Raw genomic sequence first — 19878 nt, 5'->3', positions numbered from 1 at the left:
GCTCCCTGCTCAGATGGGCTTGGTGTACTGCTCTGCTGGTCATCTTGAAATTCATAATTTTTGAACAAGGGACTCTACATTTTCATTTTGCACTAAGCCCCATAAATGGTATAGCGGGTCCCGGTGGAGGCCCACACACCCCTCTCTCTGTGGGCCCTCCTGGCTTCTTCCTCACACTCAGTCAACACGCCATCAATAACCATTTTCTGAGCACCTACACTGTGCTGAAAAGTAGTGCTGGATGCTTGGGGATAACAGTGACGAACACCCCAGACACAGCCCTGAGTTCACAAAATTACTCTCTGCACACACTCAGCCCCTCAGATATCCATACACAGTAATTTTACAAGACAGTTCTGTAATAACAATCATGTTAATCATAACTGCCAATTAGGGAACACGCAGAATATGCCAGGAGATTTACACACTGCATCTTGTTTCATCCTCAAAACAGTCTGTAATGTGGGCATTATTACAATCCCCATTTTGAACCAGAGGAAAAACTGATGCTTGGAGTTCAAATCCTTTGCTCAGTGTTTGTAACCAGTAAGTGGTAGAGCCAGGACTTGCCTTTGTCTCTCGTTTTCAACCTCTTCTCTCCTCCTGCCACCATCTCCTTGTCCACTTGGCCCCGGTCCCCAGCCCCCAGCACAGGGCTCCATTTTTGTTAAATGAAAGAGTTCACATACAGACACGCTCCCCAAGGAACACAAGGAAACAGACACATACTAAACCCCAAACACTTACACATGTAACACATAACGTAGAGCTTGGTGTCTGACACTGGACTATTCGGGTTTGTGTCCTGAATCTACTATGCCCTAGCTGTGTACCTCAGTCTTCCCATCTTCAGAATGGGCACAGGGATAGGGTCGTTGTGAAGGCTAAAGGAAAAATGCACGTGAAGCACTTAGACCAGCACTGACTGGCACCTAGTCACTCTTCAATAAATACTAGCTGTTGCTATGAATAACATTTGTTATCCACACTCACTCACACTCTCATGCCACCACATCGTCCTCCCAGCCTCCTCAGCCTGGCCCAGTCCTAGATGTCTCCGTAGCTGACAGTCCAGGCCCCCAGAGCCAGGAGGGAAGAGCAGTGGCTTCTCCGGGCATCCTCTGGGGCTCTACTGGACCTGCCCATGCGTGTCGTGCAGAGTGAAGGTGTTGCTCCTCGGCAGCTCTGGGTCCATCAGAGAAGGCTTCCTGGAGGAGGCCTCCGCCCAAGCCAGTTAAGCGAGCCAGACGAGGTAAAGGTAAGATGGTATGGCCCTATGCCTTGGCTCCCTCCATTGTCCCTCACAACACCCACCCTCTAACTTCATCTGCAGCGCCCTCTCTCCACCCCCTTCCCCACAGTCAAAACTTTCCTCTCCTCCTGCCAGAAGCGTAGATTGCCCCCAGGAATGCACTGCGTCCCACAGCTCCCCTGGCAGTGGCCCTCGGCTGTCCTAGGGTCAGGCCTGGCGCTACATCAAAGGCTGGGAATCGGTAACAGCGAGGCTCCTCGCCTGCTGCCACCCTCCCCACCCCTCCCCTCCCACCGGCCCTTTGGCTTCCAGGGAACAGCACATGGTAGCACTTAAGCTCCGAGAGAACGAGAGAACGGGAGGATGCTTTTCCTGCACCACCACCCCCAACCGTCCACAATGAACTACTTGTTAGGAGACTATTTTAATTTTACTTAATGCAATTTCTGTTGCCACCTCCTTCTCTGGATGCCCAGTACAAATATAGGGGAGGCCAATCCGCCAGGGGGAATGTTATTGGTGGGGGTGTAGGGCAGGGGAACAGTGCTGGTGCTCTGGTCTCCACTCAGGAAGTAAGGGGGTTGATGAGGGGAGGGCTCAGCGCTAGCTTGTACAACAGAGGCCAGCATGAGAGGCTGGGGTAGGCACAGGGGCCACACACTTCTTTGCCAAAGTGCTCTTCCCCACGCCCTGGGTTCAGTAGGCAGGCCCTCAGCCTGACAGCACGCAAGTTTTCCTGTCAGATCCTATGGGAGTGGCTAGAAGGGGGTGCTTCCGGGTTCTGACCGGCCTCTGGGAGTTGTTCATCAGGTGCATCTCCTAGCAAATTATGGAAACCAGGGGTCCAACCAGCACGCTGGGACAGCAGAGTGGTCATCTGGAGACCCCTGGTGGCCAAAGGCTGCAGAGCAAGGCCTTTCCTTTGAGCTCTGCCTGGCCTGTGCCAGGCCCAAAGGCCACCAGCACGGACTCCTCCAGCCCCAGAAGGCCACCTGAACCAGGCTGCTTACCTCATTATTCAGCCCCTCCTATAAAGCCAGCAAACCTGCCCCATCTTGCTTGGAGGGTGTGCCAATACATCATGGAGAATGCGGAATGGCCTAGCCTGGAGGGGGCTGTCTGAGCCTCAGAGTCACAGTAAAAGTAGAGGGCTATATAATCCACAATGAATTAATTCCGGGGCGGGGGTGGGGGGGCTGAAGTTAGGTTGATGGGACTTGTATGTTCGGCTCATTCGGGAGAGATGATGAGGTGATGCTCCAAGCAGCTCCACAGTCCTCGGCCCCTCCCTTCCCTCAGTCTCTGGGTGCACATCACACAATTGTGGGGCTGTCACTGGGAAAAATCACCAAGGGGGCTTTGTTTCCGCAGCTTGCCGACCCTGTAACGCTGCCTGTGTTTAACTCTGGGAAAGGAAACATCTAAAACCTCATACCATGCAAACAACTGCTGGAAAGTAGGTGTGGTACTAGAAGAGGAAGGGTGAGAGCCCCCCCTGGAGAAGGAAAGGGTGGTGCTGCTCCCTTTTCTTAGCAGACCCCAGACACCACACAGTGCTTCCACATCTGGGCCCCAGCGTCCGTTGCCTTAATTTCCTTCATTCAGTCATTCTCTGGTGTGATTGGACCCAGCCCTATATTGGGTGCTAAGGATACAGCTGACCTGCCCTGGGGCCCCAAATTGTACCTGGAGGGGGAGGTAAAAAGGCTCAGAGGACAGGATCCCAGTGGGAGCTTCCCTATACTTGGTAACACAAAAGTGACCTCCGCCTCCCCCTTTAGTGGCCTGACCCAGCTGGAAGAGGCAAATCATGTGTAAACTGCCTCTATTCAGGTGTCCCAGAACACTGGTCCTAATCTCTGCAACCAAGACACACTTCCTGCGCAGTGCATCTAATATGGCTCTCCTCATCTCAGGCCTGTGCCCCAACCTTGGGAAAAGCCTAGGGGCCCCATTCCCCCCCCAATAACCTGAGTATCTGGACCTCAAGAGCCTAGGCTGTCTCCAAGAACAGTGCTACCAACATGGCCTGACAACCTCTGATCCCTCCCTTGAAAAGCTATCATAAGTTCTTTTTTTTTTTTTAAAGATTTTATTTATTTATTTTAGAGAGGAGAGAGAGAGAGAATGGGGAAAAGAGTAGAGAGAGAAGGACAAGCAGACCCTGCACTGAGCACAGAGTCCAACACAGGGCTCGATCTCACGACCCTGAGATCATGACCTGAGCCAAAATCAAGAGTCCAATGCTCAGGGGACCTGGGTGGCTCAGTCATTAAGTGTCTGCCTTCGGCTCAGGTCATGGTCCCAGGGTCCTGGGATCCAGTCCCACATCAGGCTCCCTGCTCGGCGGGAAGCCTGCTTCTCCCTCTCCCACTCCCCCTGCTTGTGTTCCCTCTCTCGCTGTCTCTGTCAAGTAAATAAAATCTTAAAAAAAAAAGAGTCCAATGCTCAATCGACTGAACCACCCAGGCACCCGAAAAGCTATCCTAAATTCTGTAAGGCTGGGAGAGGGGGCTGCAGGACTCCTCCCTTCCTCCCTCCCCCACAGGGCTAACCAGGCATCATGGCTAAGAACATGGGCTTTGTGCACTAGATTCACCTAATGGCCGTATGACCTTGGGCAATTTATAGTCTCTCCTCTAAAAATGGAATTATTATAAATAAGGGAGTTATTGTGGATTAGGTAATGTAAAGTGCTAGTACAATGTCTGACAAGTGGTAAGCACTCAATAAATTGTACCGAACATCAGAGGTTTAACTTTGCTTTGACTTCATATCCCCCTCTAGACACTACCCTACTTCTTAGCTTTTTTCCTCGTAAAGATTTATTTAGAGAGAGAGAGAGAGTATGCACGTGCATATGAGCATGCAAGCAGGAGGAGAGGCAGAGGGAGGGAGAGAATCCTAAGCAGACTCCTCACCAAGTTCGGAGCCCAACGCCCCAGGCTAGATCTCACAACCCCAAGATTAGGACTTGAGCCGAAATCAAGAGCCAGAGCCTTAACTGACTGAACCACCCAGGTGCCCCTGTAGCTCTTCTTTACAGCAGAACTCTTCGAAAGAAAATTTCGGTACCCTTAATCCTTTTATTCTCTCAAACCTTTTCCAATCAAGCTTTCATTCCCATTATTCTTTCTCTAAGTAAACTCTACACCACACGTGGGGCTCCAACTCATGCCCCTGAGATCAAGTCGCACATTCTACTGACTGAGCCAGCCAGGCGCCCCTCCCCATTCTTAACAAGGTCTTTCTAGCCATGCCTTCCTACTCAGTGGCCGAGAGCTCAAGATAGTCCATGTTAGGTATATCAGGGATAATGGTCTGCTTCTAGACTTTGCTAGACAATAGACCCAAAAATGACTTTGAAGGGGTATTTGCACCCAGGTTTCCCAGACTCTCTGGTCTGTGGGGAGGAGCCATTCCTAGACCAGGTAAGTGTAAGGCAGGGCCCAGGAACTTAGTTGGTCTCCTCACTCCACTGCAATAAAATTCCAGAAACAAAACAGGACATGATTAGGATTTCACTCAAGAATGTGTCTTTATTGAAGAATCTGTAAGAAAAAAGGATGGACCCTCTGTAAAAAGAGGAGATGTCGCCTCCAAACAGCAGGGAGGAACGAGACCTGGGTGGCTTCCCAGAAGTCAGTGTTCCTGGCACAACTCCCCCTTCCGGGCAAGCGCTAGAGCGTGTCACACTACAACTAGCAATTCCTATCCACCCCTACCAGCCTCCCCTCCCCCACCCCACAACCCTGGATTCTCTACAGCCATTCACCAATGGCATTCCAAAGACCCAGGAATAGATGTGTGAGGCTTGCCTCTTAACGGGGTCAAAATGGGTTTTGCTTTGGAAAATTCAAACAGGAATGTAAAATGGTTGAGCTCTTTCTAGTCCAACCAAAGATGACTGCATCCAACAACCCCTCTGAAGGGAAAAGGAGCAAGGAGTTTCCCTCCTGCATGTGCACACTTGTGGGGTAAGTGGACTATATCACAGTCTGCTCTTTATTAGAATGGAGAATGGAAACAGAGTTAGAAGAATATGTCACAACCGTGTTAAAGAGTCATTGAGTTCTAAAGGGCAGAGGGAGCTCTGAGGCTTCGGATTCCAACAAGTGCTCCTGCTAGCTACCCTGAAGTCCTGGGGATGGTCACTCCTCTCCAGCTGGGAGATTGTCCTCAATCCGCCTGATGAACCTCATCCGGATTTCTGTCACACCGTCTCCTTTCAGGGTGTCCTGGACAAACTTGGCCTCCACAGCCATCTGGACCTGGGGGACAGTGGGAAAATGAAGGGGCAGCTGCCTAGCCACAGCCTCTGGGGAACCACAGGGGATGGGGCTGTAACTGACTCATCCACAGCAGTCCAAACGAGGGGGCTGGTTTCCCACAAGGATGAGATCACCAGTTCCAATGTTCCTTTGCAAAAGGCAGTGGCCGCGACCCATAAGGACAGACTTAGCAAAGAACACCCACAAATGAGATTGTCACCAAATGAGCCAATCTGGGAATGGGTGCTCCTGGGCTTTGGGGGCTGACAGCACCACCCTCAGGGAGAGTCATCTTTGGATCCTATGCTCAGTAGCATCACATCTCAGGCAGCAGAGTGCTGAGGTGAGCCAAAGGCCTTTCTTTTCTCTCTCTCTCTTTCTCTCTCTCATTCATTCAAAAATTTATCAAGCCCCTACTACAGCTCAGGTGTCCCAGAAGGTAAAGAGCTGCACTCACCATCTCCAAGGCTCCCCGCAACACCCCACACAAGAGATTGGAATAAATAAGGGAGGAGTGGTTATCAGGAAGTTCCACAAAGTCCACCAAGGGGTTATTTTCCAAAATGAGGGAGAATTCGTCACCAGCTGGGCTCCAATTGGTGATGCTTGGAGTGATGCCCAAGTACATCTTGAACGCCACCTGTCAGGAGACACACAACAGCACCATGGGGAAGAGCAGTGGGGGCCGTGCACTAGGGAAGATGATGGGACTGCTGAAGGAAAGTTAAGTGGCTCTGGAACAAAACTGTGGCCTCTGCAAAACACTGGGGCTTTAGGTATTCAGGGCAAAAAAGGAAAAACATCTATGCACAATTCCACACCCCTCTTCTTCAAGGCCTCATACAATTAGGCAACTTGCTGTCCACCTACACTTCTGACAGGGGCGGCTTCCTGGAGCCAGCACATGAGAGGCCACGGCCCACTGCCCTGTCCTCTGTCTGCACTATCTTGAACCCTTCCTGAAAGCAAATACAGTCACTGTGGCCGAATTACTCTAAAGACATCCTTCCCTCTATCCACTCTCCTACTTCCAAACCTTCACAAAGCTCTCCTCACTTCAGCCCTCTCTAGGATTTGGGCCAGCATGCTCTACAACAGAAAGAACCAACCTTTAGGTTACAGATGCCACAAAGCTAGAGGCATATTACCATTTATTATTAATTCTATAAAATGTAATGCTAATACTATTAATAGCGACCATTTACCACAAGCACACCATGTTAAGTGCATTCACTTTACCTGAATGCTCATGTTCATTATTTCATTTACTCCTTACAACCACCCTGTGAGGTAGCTCTTATTTTCTTCTTTTAAAGATGAGGTAAGTGGTAATTAAAAAGGTTAAAATTAACTTACCCTTAACTAGTTAAGTACTGGAGCCAGAATTTGAAGCCAGGTTTGTCTGAGTCCAAAGCCTATATTCGTAACCCCCATGCTACTCTGCTACACCTTCACAGTTGAGGAGATCTGGCTTTCATTTCAGTGGGGCTTTCATCCACACAGATGATCCCAACCACTCTTCCCTTTTCATGATCTGTGCTATTCCCAAACCATCAGGAAGGCTTCTTTGGCCCAGACAGCTGCCTAACTAGACTTTTGGAATACTAAGAGCCTCTCTAAGGGAGAGAGAGAGTGGTAAGCAGTGCCTCCCAGTGACATCCTTCAGCATAGCCAGGTGGCCCAGGATAATGACCTTGGCGATGACATCTGCGGTTTCCCGAAAGTCGTGGCACCTCCCAACATTTGACCGTGCCAAGAAATCTTCAATCAGTCGGACTCCAATGTTATAGCCCCTGGGAAGAAAATGAGAGAACAGACTATATCATGGGGTATGAATGTCTTATGTCTGAACATAAGGCTGCTAGTGGTAAAGGGAAAATGGGGGACAATCCCAAAACATCCCAATAAATGAGCTCAGTGGAAACTATGCCCAAAATGTTGGTTGTAAGAGAGAACCCGGTGCTGGGCTCTAAAGGACCATGTAGATTGTGCACTAGGGAGCCCATTCTTGTCTCTCCTGCAGAGGAGCTTACTCACATTTTGTCCAGCTGTTTATTCACATCTTCATCATTTTCATAGTCCTTGCACAGCTGTGTGACCAGAGCCCCGTAGGTGAGGGTGAAGAGCTCAGAGCTCTAGAAGAGATTCAAAAGGCAATCAGGACCAAGAAGCACAAAAGAAAAAGTTTAGTGAGTCTGGGTCAGCCTCAGTGCAGCTGTCAGGATTCAAAGGAAGGTCATCTGTGTCTGGTGAGAAAGAACATCATCTCCTGTGGGGTGGCCAAGGAGCGTGGCCCCCCCGCCAGGGTCAAGGTGGCCACTACAGAACGGGTTGTAAAAGGCACTTCACACATGCAGCAGTCACTCTTCCAACACATCAGGGTGGGTTTCTGCTAACCCAGGACCCCACCATAGCTGCCGAGCCTAAGCTTTGGTCACCAGAATTGGGGGGTGGGGGGAGCCATCCACTGGATACTATGAAAGACAGACCTGAAGAAGACGTTTACAGATTAGCTTCTGTACCTTAGCAGGTGAGACCCATGGCTTCTCCACATCTAAGAATATGTGTCAGGGCCCAGAGTTCAACTGCACTCCCAGTGTCCCGCCCAGGGGCATCAGAGGACCCACGGGCCTGGTCTGTGGGGAGGAGAGGAAGTCCCAGAGTCCATTGCACTGATAACCCCCCTCCTAAGTCACCAGCATGAGGAAAAATAATGTTCCTCTTGACACAGAGTGAAAATGTTTCCAGGAAAGAGGTAACTCTGAAAGGAATCCAATCTTTTGTGTACCTAGAACATAATCCTGATCTGGACTGGTTTCTATTACAACCACAGTTAAATCACAGAAACCCTTTCTCAGATAAAGACTCTTGGCACCTACCCACCAAGAAACAGAGGTGTGGAAGGTGACAGGATGAGCAATGCCAAGACTAAAAAATGAAAGCAGGAGGTGGGGGAAAGGCACTATCAGAGCTAAACAAAGTGAGAAACATGCTAACAGCACGTCTGAACCAATGGATTCAAATAGAAATAATCACTCAGCCACTCCCTTCTGAATGGAAGCTTGTCAAACTCGGAGCAGAGCACCTTTCTGTCCTCAAGTCTTCTGGGGAGCAAAGTCCAAGTAATGTTAAGGCCCAGGCTCTCAGCACGTCAGTGCCCCTCATCTCATCCCCATGGCCTGGTGGCGAGGTCACCGCAAGACTAGTGATGTGAGTGCCTTTTGCTTACACACTGTGTTCTATTTTTTATTATCGCATTTTCCACCCCACAATAATTCTGTAAAGCAGAAAGGGCAGGAATTAATCTCATTTTAGAGATGAAGAAATGAGAGACACATAATGATTAAGTAATCTGCCCAAGGACAAACAGCTAATTATTGACAAAAGTAATTTTGGGAAACAAAAAACAAGAGTTTCTAAGCCAATGTTCATTCTATCCACTGTTCCCCACAAGTGCAATATTAATAACCCCCCCACACATCCCAAAACAGCAACAAAAAACTTAGCCGTACTAGGAAGTCAAAGAGAATCAGTTTCAGAATCAGGAAGCTTTTTGAACTCCACTAAAACAGTCAGATCAGGGTGTCTCCAAGAGACCATTTACCAAATATGGCAATTAAGGGAAGCTATTAAGGAGAACGATGATTTTTTTTAGTCAAGTTAAGGGTTTGGCACTAGAATGGCTTGAACATGAATGGATGGAGACAATCCAGCAGTTACCAGTCTATAGAGTTGGCACCACTGCATTAAATCAGGAGAGCTTTCCTTCCATTATTAATGAGCCCTTGGATGGAGACTCCAATGGCCTCAGCCCACCATGCCAAGTAACATGCATACCGTGATGCTATCAAGCACTTATACATGCAGCAGCCCCCAGTTTACCAATAAGAAAAATCAAGGCTCTAGACAGATATGTCCATGGTCACAGAATCAATATGCCTGGGATCTGGGAATGGGATTCCTGACCCAGGCTCTCCACTCTCTCTCTTAATTTGCAAGTCTGTCTCCATCTCTGATTATGAACCAAGCCTACTCGAAGCAGTATGCAATGCAAATATTTAACTTAAAGGTCTTCATACTTTAAAAACAGGAGTGGGGCTGTGGTATAGAAAAAGGCATTCATTCAATGTTTACTATGTTCCAGGGACTATCTAATAGGAGGGAAACAGATAATAAACAGATTATACACACACACACACACACACACAGAGAAAGAGAGGAGGGAGGAAAAAAGAGAGAGAGAGATCAGCTTTCTTTTTTTTTGTAAAGGTTTTATTTATTTGACAGAGACAGACACAGCGAGAGAGGGAACACAAGCAGTGGGAGTGGGAGAGGGAGAAGCAGGCTTCCCGCGGAGCAGGGAGCCAGATGTGGGGTTGGATCCCAGGACCCTGGGATCATGACCTGAGCCGAAGGCAGACGCTTAACAACTGAGCCACCCAGGCGCCTCGAGAGAGATCAGTTTTAAATAGGATAGTCATAGAAGGCCTAGTAAGGTGATATTTGTGCAAAGACTTGAAGGAAATAAGGAAAAGCCATGAAGATATCTGGGTGAAAAGATTCTAGGAAGCAAGTGCAAAGGCACTGACGTGGGAGTATGTCTGCCATGTTTGAGAAACAGCTAAGAAACCAGTGGGATTTGAGAGGAGTGAACAAAAAAGAAAACAGAAGAGGAAGGCAGAGAGGTTACTGTTGACCTGGGTTTTCAGTCCTTGTGACCCTTATAACAATAGGTTCCATGGGACCTTAAAGGTCAGCTAATTCAACCAATCCAATTTCTTCACTGAACATAATAACCACATTCTCCCTCCCAGAAGAAAACATGAATCTCTTCTGCAACATTTCTACTTTCAGATGCTTTAATTATGTTTAATAATAATGGCCATAAACATTTATAAAACCTTCAGAATGCCTTCACAGTTTCTCATTGATCCTAATCACAACCATGAGAGGTTAGCAGAACAAACATTATTCATTCTCATTTTACAGGTGACAGGTTAAGTAACTGAGACTCTTTCTTCTTACAGTTGAGCACCACCCTGTAAAAAGTTATGTGATCAAAGCCATCACTTAGTATCTTGGATCAGTTTTTCTCCGTATGTACAATGGTGACAACAGTATCTGCCTTAGAGAGTTACTGTAAAAGCCCACGGAGATAATGTTTGTAGAGCACCTGCTACACAGCACCTACATTAGAAGTAGATATTGTTTTATTTATTTATTTATTTATTTATTTATTTATTTATTTATTTATTTATTTATTTCAAAGAGAGAGAAAGAGGGAGGGGCAGAGGGAGAGGGAGAGGATCTTAAGCAGCCTCCTTGCCTAGCCTGGGGCCTGAAGCTGGGCTCCATCTCACGACCCTGAGATCATGACCTAAGCCGAAATCGAGAGTCAGATGCTTAACAGACAGAGCCACCCGGGGGCCTCTGTTTTTATTTTTAAACTAGTTTTCTGTGGTGTGGTATCCAAGAGTACTCTGAACTAGGTTCAAGGAGGGAGATTTTGAATCAATATAAAGAACTCTGTAACAACTAATAAGGCATACAGAAAGAATACTGGGTTTGTAGCCAGAAAACCTGATTCTGAGTCTGGACTGCCACTTACTAGCTGTGAGATTTTAGGTAAGTCACTTCGCTTTGCATAATCTCAATCTCCTCACACAAAAATGGTAACAGTAAAATCTGTCATGCTGATTACAGGATTGTTGGGAGGATCAATGAGATAATGGACTGAAATATGCTCTGCAGACCAACAAACCACAGGAGTGGTTTCATACTGGAACAGCTGATCTGATCTCCAAGTACTCTGGGCACAACCTGAGCAGAGCAAATTAAGCCAAGCCCTACTTCAGGTGAGCTATGGCACCTGAGGGTTTTCAAAAGGCTTTTCAGTTAGTGTCCCAGACAAATAACAAATCTCCCTAAGGGGGCTGATTTTTGGAGCTAATGCTCCAAGAGTCACATTTACTATTTTTATCAACACAAGTGATTCAGTGTGACTGCCCCTAACAGCTGGGAGTGAAGGTCAGTGACAGGCCCTTCACTCTCTCTTACCCTCCAGCCTCCTGTCATGGAGACTCTGAGTGCTGCCACCGAAGGAGTAATTCACCTGAGCACTGGCGAATAGAGCCGCTGGGGTTGGGTTACTAGTAACATGACACAAAATAAGGGAAGGTTTGATTGTCCATAGAATTCAGGAACCAAACACGACACAGACACACAAAGGCTAATATCTTTACTAACAAGGATGCTTGCTGGCTGACTTTTACCGAGTGCCAACTACATTAAGTACACCATCACACTGCTAGCTTTTCATGCATTACCTCAATTAATTCTCAGAACAACCCCATGATACTATTACTACACTTTCTAATTTATTTTAAGAGCTTTTATTATTTATTCGCGCACGCACGTGCGCGAGTGAAAGAGAGAGTGAGAGAGCGTAGGAGCACAAGCAGGGGGCGCGGCAGGCAGAGGGAGAAGCAGGCTCTCCACCGAGCAAGGAGCCTGATGTGCGACTCGATCCCAGGACTGTGGGATCATAACCTGAGCCGAAGGCAGACGCTTAACCCACCAACTGAGCCACCCAGGCATCCCTCTAACTTATTTTTTAAAGACAGTGAAACTGATGCTTACGACAATGAGGAAACTTGCCCAAGGTCACACAGCAAATAAGCAGTTAAGCTGGGACTCCATGCCAGACAGTACTGTGTTGTATGCTTTCCTGCCTCACAGAATGTGCTTCTCAAGGTTACGGACTAGGACTGCATCTCTCACAGCACCTAGCACAGACCTATGCATAGAATTAGGGCTCAGGAAAAGTTTGCCTGGTACATTGGCTATTTCTGTTTGCACAGACTAAAAGCAGAGGTCTAGTTCCTCGGGCATATTAATCATTTAAGTCTTGGAAGGTTTAAGTGGGAACACAGCAATTAGCCAAAGGTAGGGCCAACTGGGAAGAGGGCTGCTAGAGGGGGAGACTTCCCGGGAGGAGAAGAACATGTCAAAACCAGGTGGCCATAAAGAGGATCATGTGACAAGTCCTAAGTAGGCGCCAGCAGTAAGTGAATGAGAGGATGCACCAAACCTTCAGGTCATTCATTCACTACATATTGATTGCCTAGTGCCAAGCATCATTCTAGATGCTAGGAATAGGGCAGTGAACAAAACAAATCCCTGTTCTGGTGGTTACATTCTCATGGGGGAGACTGAAAATAAACAAGTATGTAATTCGTAATGAAATAGCGCTATGAAGAAAAATGGAATAGAGGAAGAGGACAGAAAACTGTAGTCAGGGAAGGCCTCTCAGAGGAAGTGACATTTGCATAACTGTGAATGAAGTGGGGAGTAGCTAGATGAGGATTAGGGTTACTCATTGGAGGAAGGGATTTTTTTTTCCTTTTTTTTTTGGTTCTTCTTGTTTTGAAGTAGGGTCCATGCCCAATGTGGGGCTTGAACTCAAAACCCCTGAGAATCCCATGGACCCTGAGATTAAGAGTCCCATAATCTACTGACTGAGCCACCCAGGAGCCCCTGGGGTAAGGAAGTTCTAAGCAGAGACACTAGGAGTTGCAAAAGCCTTGAGATAGGAGTGTGCTGCTGTACCTCCCTAAGTCTCCCACTCACCAAAGCTGAGTGAGCACTGGGGGTTCCTATTTAAAACAGTATTAAAGGGGCGCCTGGGTGGCTCAGTCGTTAAGCGTCTGCCTTCGGCTCAGGTCATGATCCCGGGGTCCTGGGATCGAGCCCCGCATCGGGCTCCCTGCTCCGCGGGAAGCCTGCTTCTCCCTCTCCCACTCCCCCTGCTCGTGTTCCCTCTCTCGCTGTCTCTCTCTGTCAAATAAATAAATAAAATCTTAAAAAAAAAAAAAGATTTCAATAGGGATTTCAAGTTAAAAAAAAAAAGACAAGTAAGATACGAAAACTAAGCAGGAAGACCTCTTGTATCTGTTCATATCTTACGAAAAGGAGGAGGAAACAAACATTTGCCATGCCCCATACGTTGTACACTGCTATCTCACTTAATTCTAAGTAGGCATTATTGTTTTCAATTTATAGATAAGAAAATTGAGGATCAATCAAGACAGAATTCCAACAATGTCCATGCTTTTCCCCCTACATGATACTGTTTCCTAGCAAAATATACTTTTTTTCTTTGAAATTCTTGGTATTTCCTCCAAAACAGGAATTCTTTTTTTAAAGATTTTATTTTTAAGTAATCTCTACACCCAATGTGGGGTTTGTACTCACAACTGGGAGATCAAGAGCTGCATGTTCCTCAGACTGAGCCAGCCAGGTGCCCCAAAACAGAAATTCTTAACCTGTGATCTATGGAGGATTTTCAGGGAGCCCACAAATCCCCCCCAAATGTAAGTAAGTGTCTGTGTATATGTTTGTCAACTTATTATTTATGGGAAGATCCATAGGTATCAGCAGCTTCTCAAAAGGGGTCTGAGAGAAAACAGGTAAGTACTACTCTGAAGTATTAGGGCCTCCTGCAGCCCATTTTTGGTGCTGCTCCTGGTGTAAGATGCCAAGGTGTGAGGGATGTTTAATCACCCCTCTAGAGCTGAGTGTCAACAAAGGGCCCCTGATCCGCCTGACCAACCTGCAACCTTGGATTATTTAGTTTCTAAATCTGAAAACAAAGACAAACAACATGGGCAATTCTGAAGGAGGTAAGAACATGGCAAAGAAAAGGAACACCTGCCAAGAGGTCTTAACTTGGAGAAAAATGTCATCGACCTTACTTTCCAGGCCCACGTGCCATCTACTGCCAACCCTTATGAGACTACATGGTGTCCCACTCTTCCCAGGACAAGAAAGGAGCCGCCCCCACTCACCAAGGGGCACCACTTACTGCCTACCCTGGCCCACCTCTCACTCCTCCAAATACAAAGTACCTTTTTGGCAAGACCAGTATCTGAGCATCTCTTGCAATGTCCGGAGCACAGTGTGAGAGACAGCAGGGCCCAGCAGTCTGAAGCTTTGCAGTTATAGAGACCTGTGTTCAAATCCTAACTCTTCCTAGCTGTAGATTTGGGCAAGTTATGTAACCTAACTGAGCTGTAAAACTGCGATAACATTATCCACCTGAGAGAGTTACTTAGCGGATTAAATGGGCTAAGGTACGGAAGGTGCTCGGCCCAGTGCCTAACACACAGTAAGAGAGCGACAGTGGCAGTTACTGTTCCTACCGCCGCGGTCGCGGGTCCCGCACACAGCGGCTCTCAGGACCCGGGGGAGGGGTCTCTGAGCCGCTCCAGCGGCCCTCCAACCTGCCTCAGGCCTGGGACGCCGCCGGCGTGCTTCTCCCCTGCCGACCCACAGGCAGCCCCCTCCTTCCTGCCCGCGGAAGCACCCTGCGCTCACGGGAGGCCCTTTTCCAACTGCGCCCCGCGCCGGGCCCCTTCCCCAGAAGCCCTCCATTCCGCCCCTCCCGCCGAGGTCACGCGCTCCGAGTTACCATTTTCTTGCTCTCGGTGCCACGGTTCGCCTGCCTAGACATGGTGCCAGCCGCCCTACCCCGCCTCGCCACAGACCCTCTCGGCGACCCCTCCTGACACCGCTCGACCCGGCCGCGGCCCCTCAGCCCTCGGGACTGACCGGCACCAACTCACCGCGCCTGCGCGGCCTGCCGCGGGGCACCACGGGACTCGTGGTCCGGACCGACGAGGGTATTTCCCGCCCAATAAACGTCAGACTACAACACCCAACAGCCCCAGGGGCAGCACCGCTGGACTACAACTCCCAGAGTGCTTCGCGCGCGATTGGGTCTTAGAGCCTGGCTCCCCGCCAGGGCTGCCTTCTGGCCACTGGGTGGCGTCCGGAGCTTGCGGCAATCCTGTATCGTCCACACACTTCCCTCTCCTCCCACCCACCCCCTCACCCTCACAGATGCTCCGCAAATTCCTGTCTCGATGGGTTGGTCTTGGAAAGTCCCCCTTTCGAACTAGCTTCTTCCGCTGTTGCTGCAGTTCAGAGCCAGAGGCTCCCAGGATGTCCCAGAAACCTAGCTATGGCTCATACACAGATCTGGTTTCTTATTGCAAAAATATTTAATGACAACCTACTGTGTGCCAAGCATTTCACTAGGGGCTTTCTCTTCAAGTTGTCATCTGTCCCCAAACTCCAAAAGCAGCCAGTACCTGCATCCTACCACTGTGGCCTCATGATGGAATACCCAGTCTGTCTGCTAAAATTCAGGTCACTTTGTCCCCCTCCCTCCCCAAGAACAACGACACTGCCTGGTCCCTGGAAAAGAAAGATCGCCAGAGTTGGTAACAGCCAGTCCTGGATTTTAAGCTCAGCTTTGCCATTTTAGGCAAGTTGCTGGATCTCTCCCAGTTGTTGTGAAGATTGGTGAGACAGGAGTGCAGAGCACTTGGGCACAAAGTAAATGCATATTCCCTTTCTTCCAGCCACTCTCTCAAAACAGCCCAACAAACAGGTCCCAGAAACACCAGGGAAATGTGCTGGCCACACCATAACCCATCGCCAAGGGGAAGTCCTACAGTCCCTGACCATAGGTCTTTGGTTTCAGCTCCAGCCATCCCCTCTGGCTGGTCAATTGTGAGAGGGCTGGCCTGGGAGTCCCTGAGCACCCTCTCCTCACTTAAGCCTGGTAGCCGGACTCTGTAAGCAGCTGCATTCTAGCCCCTAGCCTTCACCATGACAACCAGCCTGCCCAGACGTGAGCCAGCCAGGCTGGGGAAGACTGGGGGGCCCAGGCTGCTCCGGCTAAAAGCCAGTTCCCAAGATTCCCCCAGTGTCTCCCTCAGGGTGCAGGACCAGTCGTTATTATACCCTTCTCCCTGCGACACAGACATTCTGGGCCTCCCTAGAGGCAGTGACCTTTGACTCCCCCCTCCTGTTTCAGTGCTTTGGCTGAGAGTTCTGGGAAGGAACAGGAGGGCAGTGGCGTTGTGGGGGGGGGGTGAAGCCAGGGTCGGCTAGCCCCCCGGAGGCCAGCATGGCCAGGGAAGGACCTCCTGCATTCCCAGGAAAGAGGACAGCTGAGGTGAAAGCTGCAGCTGGCTGGCCTGTCGGTCTGGGCTCCTCCCTGCCGGCTGCCCTTGGCTGCCCACAGAAGCCTGAGTCACAGTCACGGCCAGCCGCCCGACCCCACCCAGCCTCCTGTCAGGCTGGGTGGTTCTGGAGAAGCTGGAGGCGGAGCCTCTCCCTGCCTATCTTAGGACCTCTGAGATTCTTCCTCTGTCTGCCTCTGATTGTTCCTTTTGGAGTCTTTTTCGTTGGGACGCCTCCTTGTGTCACAAGTCGTGAATTAAGGATGGGGGTGGGGCCCATTTCAAGCTGATTTATAGGGTCTCCTCCTTGCTCAGATGGGAATCTAAACCTCCTTAGACAGCTGCTCCAAGAGTTCTCAGTACCGCTCCCATCATTCCCAAATCCCAGTCCCTTTCCACCACTGATCAGGGCCAGGACATTAGGAACGCTAGGCGCCTCCTCCCCACCCTCGTTTCCTTCTCCCTAGAAAAAAATACAGCAGGGACAGTTTCCCATTCCTAGCAGGGGCTCTAGACAAAGACCCTCCCAGAAATCCAAAGCGTTGAGCCTATTTGATCCTGGATCTGAGTTCCTCCCCCTCCCAATCTGTCCCTGTTCCTTCCCCTCCCCAAGCTGGAGGGAGGGAAACCTTGTTTGCAGCTGGTGTCACCACCGTCCTTGAGGACATTCTCCACCCTCAGCTCCAGGGAGTGGGCTTGGAGGACTCCCCAGGACAGCGGTATGGGTTAGAGACCCATTCATGGTGTGGTGCCTTGGGGGTGGGGTAGGGGTGAGAGTCTGGTGTCTGTTCTCTCTGCTGCCCCCACTATGAGGGCCCTCCCACTTCCTACTTTGTGAGTGTGGAGGCAGCCTCCAGGGCCCTGGTCCTGATTCATCTCTCTGATCTCTTGTGTCAATCTCCCAGTGACTTCCTTCACCCCGCCATCAGGTTCATCCTGGGCCCTGCCCCACCAAACCTAGGCGGTTGTAAATTCCCTTGCTCCTGCCCTCCTCCAGGGGAATCGGAAAGGGGACATATTTCTGATCCCCATTCAGCGACCTGCCCCCTAGCCCCAGCCCAGCCTCGTGGTGAGAGGAACAGCTCATTCATGATTGTTTCTGAGGAGGAGGGGACTGCCCTGGGCCGTAGGGGAGGCACAGGGGAGCTGACAGAGTTCCCTGCCCCTCACCAAAGAGGGCAGGGCATCCTGTTGGGGCTTTCAGTCCCCGATGTTGCAAGTGCCTCATTTGCTCCTTTTCTGGGATGTCTAATATTCGGGGGGCCGTGTGAGGCTCCCAGACACTGTCACCCAGCCTCAAACTCAGAGAGACACACACTCGAAACCTTCTCAGTTGCTAGGGCCTGGGATCTGCTGGGGATCCTGGCCAGTCCGGGGTAAATGGAGAGTAACTGACGCCATCTCTCCATCTGTTTGTTTCGACTTAATCAATCACAGGACACTGGCGCTGTCCTGGCTCCCCTCAGCCATCCTCCCAAGACTCACTCTGGACCCCTCAGCTGTACAGGAGGCCTGGGGCTGGCCAGGAGGACTGTCCGTCAAGTTGGCTAACTCCCAGATATCTTGTTGTCCCCACCACTAGCATCTTGTAAAAGGGGGTATGGGTGCCTCCACCCTCAGTCTAGGGAAGAGTTCCTCTGTGTTGGCACCGTTGACGTTTGGGGCCTAATGATTCTTTGCTCTGAGCATTTTAGGACGTTAAACGGCATCCCTGATGTCTAAGCACTAGATGCCAGTGATACCCCCAGTTCTGACAACCAAAAGTGCCTCTAAACATTGCCAAATGTCCTCTGTGGGGCAAAATTGCCTCTCTGGTTGAGAACCACTGACGTAGGCTAACACCACGCGCTGTCTCTTTGCAATGATCCCTCAAAGTCAATCCCAGATCACTAGACACAGTAGAGAATTTCCAGTTCTAAAGCACTGCTCATCCCTTCCCTTGCAAAAAACCTTCCACGACTCCCCATGATCAATATCATGTAGATCATGTTGTCAATTGGCATTCAAATCCTCCTACATAGACCATCCCTGGCCTATCTTTTCATCTCTAGCTCCCATTGATTTCCCCCTCCACTATTGTTGAGGTCTAGCCAATGAAGGGATCTCACTGTTCCCACCCAGGGTCTTCATCCTTGTAGTCATCTCAAGTTCACTGAAGAAGAACTATCCCAGAGGGCTCCCCCCAGCCCCGTTAGGTTCTGTTCATGAATTCTGAGTCTACTCACTGCCTGGCTCAGGGTAGGCCTGTTCACATCTGGAAGATAGAGGCCCTGAGGCCTCTGACCTCACAAAGCACAGTCCTGGACTCCATCATCCACATGGTCCCCTCACCCTGCAGGTGGGATGGCTGACAACAAAGATGGGGCTCTGCTCCTCCTCCTAATCTGCTTTTATCCTTAAAGCTCCATCATCATCACCACCATCATCATATTTATTACGTACTTCTTATTTTTTTTTTAAAGATTTTATTTATCTATTTATTGGAGAGCGAGTGAGAGAGAAACAGCATGAGAGAGGAGAGGGTCAGAGGGAGAAGCAGGCTCCCCGCTGAGCCGGGAGCCCAATGTGGGACTCGATCCCAGGACCCTGGGATCATGACCTGAGCCGAAGGCAGTCGCTCAACCAACTGAGCCACCCAGATGCCCTACGTACTTCTTACTTATATGCCAGGCTTTGTGCTAAGCACTTCATCTGCATTGCCTTATTTAACCTTTAATGACCCCATGACACCTCACGGTACTATCATTTTCCTGATTGTATAAGTGAGCAAACTGTGTTTCCAAAAAGTTAAGATACTAGCTTAAGGTCAGCAGCTCTATTTGCAGGCTTTCCGTCTTCATCATTTTCTTTTTTTTTTTTTTTTTTAAGATTTTTTATTTATTTGAGAGAGAGAATGAGCTAGAACATGAGAGGGGGCAGGGTCAGAGGGACAAGCAGACTCCCCACTCAGCAGGGAGCCCGATGCGGGACTCATTCCAGGGACTCCAGGATCATGACCTGAGCCGAAGGCAGTCGCTTAACCGACTGAGCCACCCAGGTGCCCCATCATCATCATCATTTTCTAATGATTTGGGGCCAGAGGCGGCACTATTCCCTCCCGGAGAGCCCTTCCAAGAGAGTTCAGGCCCCCCAGCTACTCACTCTTTCTAGGACAGGCTGCTCCCAGGTTGCCTGAAACCCAGACCCTTTTGTTCCCCACCCTCCCCCTTGAAATGGCTGCTTTCTGGAGCTGTTCAAAGAAGACACTAGCAGGAAAGAGGGGCAGGAGGCTAGCATCTCACTGGGCCTAATCTCTCACAATGGAGAACCAGAGAACTGACCTTCT

The 19878-nt window shown here is 49.5% G+C and overlaps 1 protein-coding gene across 2 annotated transcripts; it reads right to left on the bottom strand.

The window, feature by feature from the left end:
- Window positions 1-4765: 4765 nt before the first annotated feature.
- Window positions 4766-15165, bottom strand: TRAPPC3 (trafficking protein particle complex subunit 3). Of its 2 annotated transcripts, none has more exons than XM_036108122.2 (5): window positions 15147-15165; window positions 7561-7658; window positions 7217-7316; window positions 5981-6163; window positions 4766-5523 (listed from the first exon to the last, which is right to left on the bottom strand). In XM_036108122.2, coding segments are annotated over exons 2-5 (405 nt in total). In that variant the 5' UTR covers window positions 7563-7658; window positions 15147-15165; the 3' UTR covers window positions 4766-5403. The 2 variants fall into 2 exon arrangements, with proteins under 2 accessions (XP_035964015.1, XP_035964014.1); XM_036108121.2 differs by lacking the exon at window positions 15147-15165 and adding an exon at window positions 14993-15140.
- Window positions 15166-19878: the final 4713 nt, after the last annotated feature.

This window comes from Halichoerus grypus, chromosome 5 (genome assembly GCF_964656455.1).
Source record: "Halichoerus grypus chromosome 5, mHalGry1.hap1.1, whole genome shotgun sequence".
Taxonomy (NCBI): Eukaryota; Metazoa; Chordata; class Mammalia; order Carnivora; family Phocidae; genus Halichoerus; species Halichoerus grypus.
The sequence above is the reverse complement of the archived record's forward strand: the minus strand, read 5'-3'. Positions and strand labels throughout refer to the sequence as shown.

Excerpts from the sequence above, each read along its gene's own strand:
- TRAPPC3 (XM_036108121.2), bottom strand. The coding sequence starts at position 15,034 with ATGTCTAGGCAGGCGAACCGTGGCACCGAGAGCAAGAAAATG. Across the intron at positions 6,164-7,216 it reads CCGCAGATGTCATCGCCAAG|GTGGCGTTCAAGATGTACTT; the intron begins GTCATTATCCTG and ends GTCTCCTGACAG. Across the intron at positions 5,524-5,980 it reads TGCGGGGAGCCTTGGAGATG|GTCCAGATGGCTGTGGAGGC; the intron begins GTGAGTGCAGCT and ends ACTGTCCCCCAG.